The sequence below is a fragment of the Arvicanthis niloticus genome, unplaced genomic scaffold (assembly GCF_011762505.2).
Source record: "Arvicanthis niloticus isolate mArvNil1 unplaced genomic scaffold, mArvNil1.pat.X pat_scaffold_1880_arrow_ctg1, whole genome shotgun sequence".
Lineage (NCBI taxonomy): Eukaryota > Metazoa > Chordata > Mammalia > Rodentia > Muridae > Arvicanthis > Arvicanthis niloticus.
In genome coordinates this window covers 1-6,080 of record NW_023045753.1, presented here as the reverse complement: position 1 = coordinate 6,080, position 6,080 = coordinate 1, and the positions used below count along the sequence as shown (strand labels likewise).

General features: G+C 45.9%; 1 protein-coding gene across 2 annotated transcripts; it reads left to right on the top strand.

The window, feature by feature from the left end:
• The first annotated feature begins 1,550 nt into the window (after positions 1-1,550).
• LOC117701684 (cytochrome P450 4F5-like) lies at positions 1,551-5,906 on the top strand. Of its 2 annotated transcripts, XM_076706278.1 has the most exons (6): positions 1,575-1,688; positions 2,473-2,598; positions 2,847-2,968; positions 4,220-4,490; positions 5,182-5,248; positions 5,436-5,906. In XM_076706278.1, exons 3-6 carry the CDS (start codon positions 2,892-2,894, stop codon positions 5,735-5,737), a joined length of 717 nt encoding a protein of 238 aa, XP_076562393.1. In that variant the 5' UTR covers positions 1,575-1,688; positions 2,473-2,598; positions 2,847-2,891; the 3' UTR covers positions 5,738-5,906. The 2 variants fall into 2 exon arrangements, with proteins under 2 accessions (XP_034349108.1, XP_076562393.1); XM_034493217.2 differs by lacking the exon at positions 2,473-2,598 and having other exon boundaries at positions 1,551-1,688.
• The last annotated feature ends 174 nt before the right edge of the window (positions 5,907-6,080 follow it).

Here is a 6,080-nt window from a genome sequence, read left to right as displayed (position 1 = left end):
TGAGTTGCCATGTGGGTGCCTTGAACTAAACCTAGTCTTCTGCAAGAGTTACCTTACTGACCCATCTCTCCATGAACAAGGATGGGATCTTTAATTTGTGTTTTATTTAGAATGTAGTGATCTGAGAAGAGAGTAGGTGAGTCCACCACCTGAAAAATTGCCTCATATCTCCTCTGCAGCCAGCAAAAGTGGACAGATTTTCTAGAGCTCAGTTTCAACCCTTTGGTCACAGTCAGTCTTGCCTCTGAGATTCAGGTTTCTTTCCTTATCATGCCCTACATTTCTCCCTTCTTATCAACCCTCCGTGCTGTTGTGTTCACACTAAAGGTGCCGAGTTTGACAAGGCTCTGTGGTGTGGGTCTTACATTCTTTTTGATACTCCCCGGATTGGGAGTAGTTAACTCAGAATAGCAAACTGTAAGCAATGTGTGCATCTTGCATTATTTACAATGTGTACATACAGACTCCTTTCAAAATATGGAGTGCAAATGGATCTGAATAGTGCTATGTAGACTAGAACAACATAGTGCTTTTTTAACTTCCATTTGTCCCCATGACATTCAACAGTATTCTTGTGATGTGGATACCTCCTGGGTGAACAGCCGAGGTTGTGAGAGGCATGTAACATACTGTGAACTTTTCCCCACCTCCCCATTTCAGTAAGTCTCAGCTGCCACAGCCACCTTGAATAGAAGTGACCAAGCTGGAGATAACTTGGCAACAGAGCGGAATGCAAAGAATTGCAGGGAAAGATGCACTAGAGTCAGAAGGGTCAGTGGGCCTTGGAGGTGCCTGACAGCTGCTAGAGGACAGATACAAGTCTTTGTGGTGGGCACATGGCTCTGAGAGTAGAAGGGCCCTTATTCTGCACACTTAATGCTTAGTATGGCATAGAGGAGAGAGCTAGAGGGTCTGTGACATATGTAGGTTTACATTTAGACTTGAATGGAACAATATTGAAGTGCCAATCTGGGATTATCCAAAGGCAGAAACAGGTCATCCGTACAGTTACACACTGTGTTGTGGCATGTCAGAGAATTCATGTGTGTTTTATATGACATGTCAAGCTAACATGTGCCCTTCATTTATATCAGATGTGTCAGGTATGTCAGAAAGCCACATTGATGGTGTGTCCCTGGACTTTGCAAAGGCTTGCAGATTGTTTGAACTAGTCTAAGGTGTGGAAGACATGGTGTACCATGTAGCAGCCCTGTGAAAGTATACTAAGTATGTCATGACTTTTCCTGCTGCTGCTAGTCTGATCTGGTCCTGCCTCACATTCTTCCTTTTTCATGGTTTCTTGTGTCCTGTTTCCTTTCTGTCTTCCTGTATTTGGAGGGGAAATGAAATCCCTGGGGCTGGGAGTTCTTGTCCCTCCGATAGTTTATCTGACCTTGTTTCCTAGCACTGTTCTCCTTGGCAGCTTTGGTGGCCCCAAAAGACATGACTTTCTACGCTTTGTGAAGCCGTGGCTGGGTGAGTACCTCAAGGTGAGGGTCAGAGGACACCTTGGGGTGAGAAAAAGATGCCACCTTTGCCCACTGACATTGCTGCCATCCCAGGCGATGGGCTTCCTGAGTTCTGGTGAGAAGTGGAACCGACATCGCCGTCTGCTGACACCTGCCTTCCACTTTGACATCCTGAAGCCCTATGTCAAGATTTTTAACCAGAGTGTGAACATCATGCACGTGAGTTCCTCAAACCTAGGGTCCCACATAGAGTAATGCAGAAAAGGTCATGGCTTCAGACAGATGTAGTCTGAAGGTGCTGTTCTGATCTGTGGTCTCAGGGGCATCAGTTTTCTTTCTGTGTCTCAGTTTCCCCATCTTTAAAGTAAGAATAATTAATTGTACTTAAAAGGTGATCAGAATGGTATCCTAGAGTCATGCCCTAGCATGCAGATGAGTTCATAGCAGACCAGTAGCTACTTTTCTTTACAGAAGCCCTGGAAAGTCACCCAACAGTTGCTGCTGTTGACTACAGAAGAAGCTCTTTCTGTGTAGGGGACTAGTTTAGACTTCACTCTAATGCCTGGCCATGGTGACGACACACTTCTTAATACCCACATGGGGAGAGACTGAGGAAGAAAGATTGTGAATCAAAGGCCAGTCCAAACTACATCACCAAGACCTTGTTTCAAAAAAAAAAAAAAACCTAAGATCCTTCCGGGAGAAGTTCATTGGGGAATGAGTGAATACGGTCAAAACTTATTTAAAAACCTAAGGTCTTTTATAGAGCTGGGTTCACTCTGGTTGTCAAGTAAGTATGGTTTTAAAAAGGAGAAAGCAGAACTTTACATGGACTCACTGTAACGACTGAGAATGAAGCATTACAAAACACTGAAACCATTTCTAGAGCCACGCCAGATGATAATTCCCATGATCACTTAGCGAGCACCTTCGGTATATGAAGTGTTAGGCCAGGTCCATGGACTACATTGGTCGATGTAATTTCCACTTTGCTGTGTTGTAGAGATGAATATGACTGTCATATTATGGATGATTAAATGAAAGGTCAGAGCGGTCAGTCCTCTCCAGGTTTACAAGGAATAAGAGAGCATGAAAGGCAGAGGGAACACTGACGTGCACTTTACAGGTGGTAAGTCATGTCAAGTTAACTGTTCTGGAAGACTTGACCAATCTGGAAGGCAGCAAGCTGACCAAGGGCGCACAGAGACAGAAAACTCAAGGCTTTGTCTCCTAACCTAGTGTTTTCATCTGTGATAGTGACGTCTTCTGCTACCACCAGTCAGGTTTTCCCTGGTGTCAGGACCCTTTTCTGGGGTTTAGTGTTGAGAAGGAGCTCCAACCATCCAAGGCTCATCCACATCTCTGCCCTCTGTTCAGGCCAAGTGGAAGCACCTATCCTTGGAAGGCAGTGCACGTCTGGAAATGTTTGAGAACATCAGCCTCATGACCTTGGACAGTCTGCAGAAATGCCTCTTTGGCTATGACAGCAACTGTCAGGGGTGAGTCCTGGCTCTGTCTTGGAACATGAGCTGTGTACAAGGGCACAAATAGGGAGTAGAGAGGAGTTGTGTTAAAACTGGCAGTGAGGGTCAGGGACTGGAGAGAGTCAGTGCTCCTCCTTGGGAGGTGGATAATTTGCATAAAGGCAAGGAGATGTGGGTGGGCAGGTGAAAGATGCAACTTAAAAGATTGAAGGTTGGGTTACAGTGTTGTCATAAAATTGTCTTAAGTAAAAACAAGGGAGGAAGACTTAGTCTGCCCACTAGTTTCACTGCATCATTGTGGACAGTAACAGGGTGAAGCACATTCCACCATGATGGCAGAGACAGATAGAGTACTGGTCAGTGCCAGCAAGCTTCCTCCTTCCCTTTTATTCATGTAGCTCCATCCAGTGGAAGAAGCTGTAAATTAACTCATTTAACTCCATCTGGAAACAAAACACCATCTGTGACATACAGACATATGCTTAAATAATCTCCCAGGCACATCTCGGTGTAATGTGTGTTTTCAAAGCTAACCACTGCAGGACCTTAAGACTCAAGCTAACCACTGCAGGACCTTAAGACTCAAAGCTAACCACTGCAGGACCTTAAGACTCAAAGCTAACCACTGCAGGACCTTAAGACTCAAAGCTAAACACTGCAGGACCTTAAGACAGCCTTTATGTTTTTTTTCTTTTCTTCTTTCCTTCCCTCCCCTTCCTTTTTTCCTTCTCGACAATGTCTCAGTCTGTAGTTAGTCTGGCCTGGAACTTACTATGTAGATTAGTTTGGCCTTGAGCTTCTGATCTCCCTGCATCTCCCTGCTGATTTTGGGCTCACAGTCAGGAGCCAGCCATCTCCAGCAAGTGGCCAGATCTTAAAGATGCTGAGTGTCCAGCCAGAAGGGTGTGAACTCCATCCAGAGTTTCCCAGAGCAAAAGAGAAGGTGTCTGTAAAGGAGGGGTTCTTGTCACAGTGACCTTGGGCATCCTAATCATTAGAGGAGCTTCAAAGAGATACAGGATGCAAGGAACCTAGAGAGGAGGCTCTGAGCCCGGTCAGAGTCACAGGACCAGCTGCTCAGTGAATGAGGGGATGAAATGATTTCCATATATACCCTGAGATCCTGGGTCAGGAGGCTACTTGTGGGAGCAGGAAACAGAATTTGTGCGTCATGGATGCCCTTTTCTCGATGGATCCTAATCCTGGAACTCTGGCTGGGTTTTTTCTGTGTGCCCAGTTCCTTCCTCTCTCTGCCTTGCCCTGCAGGTCTCCTAGTGAATACATTTCTGCCATCTTGGAACTCAGCTCCCTCATAATAAAAAGGTCATATCAGCTCTTGATGTACGTGGACTTCCTGTACTACCACACTGCTGATGGACGGCGCTTCCGCAAGGCTTGTGATCTGGTGCACAACTTCACAGATGCCGTCATCAGGGAGAGACGTCGCACTCTCTCCAGCCAAAGTGTTGATGAGTTCCTGAAGTCCAAGACTAAGTCTAAGACTTTGGACTTCATTGATGTACTCTTGTTGGCCAAGGTGGGCTCATGTGGGGTCTAGGTTACAGGACCTTCATGGTCAGTGTTAAGCAGAAGCTGGTCTTGACCAGGAGATATTGGGAAGTTACAGACAGTGCTTATGAAAACTGGGTACCACACAGAGTTCCATTTTAGGTGTGACTCTTTTGAAGGCTCTCCTAAAAGAGCAAAACATGGGTAGGAAACTAAGAAACCAAGGAAGAGATGGAAGCAGGCTGTGGAGAAGACACAGGAGGCACCTTCTGTGCAAACGGGTATCAGTCTGTCTCCCACCACCTGTCTTATGCTTTCACTGCTGTGAAGGGACAACATGAACAAGGTGACTCTGATAAAGGACATTTAATTGGGGATGGCATACAGTTTCAGAGGTTCAGTGTATTATCATCATGGAGGGAAGCATGGCAGTGTGCAGGCAGACATGGTGCTGGAGTGGGAGCTACGAGTTGTCCATCTTCATCTGAAGGCAGCCAGGAGGAGACTGTCTTCTGCACTGGGTAGAGCCTGGGCCTAAGGAGGCCTCAAAGCCCACCTACACAATGACATAGTTCCTTTAAACAAAGCCACACCCCCTCCATTAAGGCCACACCTCCTAATAGTGCCACTCTCTGTGGCCAAGCATTCAAGCGTTCACATGGGTGTTCTGAACACCACCTCAGACATGGTGTGAATTATGAGTCTTATTTTGTTTTCAGGATGAACATGGAAAGGAGCTGTCCATTGAGGACATCAGGGCAGAGGCTGACACCTTTATGTTTGGAGGTAAGGGTCCCTGTGTAGGGCTACAGGGACGGAAGAGATCTGCCCATCCTAGTAGTATTGTGTGGGGACCTAGAGTCCCTCCATTCTTTCCATCTGTTCCTTTTGGACCCTTACTGTCTGCATACAAGTCCCCCCTTGTGCTGAAACATGCCAGAGACCCAAACCTGTTTGTGTGTCCACCTTTCAGGTCATGACACCACAGCCAGTGCACTCTCCTGGATCCTGTACAACCTGGCAAGGCACCCAGAATACCAGGAGCGCTGCAGGCAGGAGGTTCTGGAGCTGCTGAAGGACCGAGAGACTGAAGAGATTGAATGGTGGGCATGGAAGTCTTTGCTGTTACAGCTTCTGGTCACCATGCTCATTGCTGCATTGCTTACAGGGTGTGTCTGTGTAGCTAAGGCTGACTTACAAAGTCTGAACACCTTTGCTTTCAGGGACTACATGCCCAGTTTGACATCTTCATTTAATGAATTTTGTTTCACATAGCAAGTTAGGGTTTGTTATGGAGTTTTCAAACCCAAGTTTTTCCCGATTGTCTTCCTCCACCTCATGAAGTTTCTTCTGGCTTTTGTTTGAGTCTTCTCTTTGTCATTCATAGACACCTCTTCTTCAGTCCTTGTGAAAAGAAATCCCATGGTGTATTTTGCTACTTTTTAGTAACATTTAGTAACAATGTTGCTGCCCTTCCATTGGTCCTGAGTTCAATTCCAAGGAACCACATGATGGCTCATAATCCTCTGTAATTAGATCTGATGCCCTCTTCTGTTGTGTCAGCAACAGCAGACTCAAATACATAACATCAATCAATCAATCAATCAATCAATCAATC

Coding starts and splice junctions, on each gene's coding strand:
- LOC117701684 (XM_034493217.2), top strand. CDS start 1,566: ATGGGCTTCCTGAGTTCTGGTGAGAAGTGGAACCGACATCGCCGTCTG. Junction 2,969..4,219: donor TATGACAGCAACTGTCAGGG/GTGAGTCCTGGC, acceptor CTTGCCCTGCAG/GTCTCCTAGTGAATACATTT. Junction 4,491..5,181: donor ATGTACTCTTGTTGGCCAAG/GTGGGCTCATGT, acceptor TTTTGTTTTCAG/GATGAACATGGAAAGGAGCT.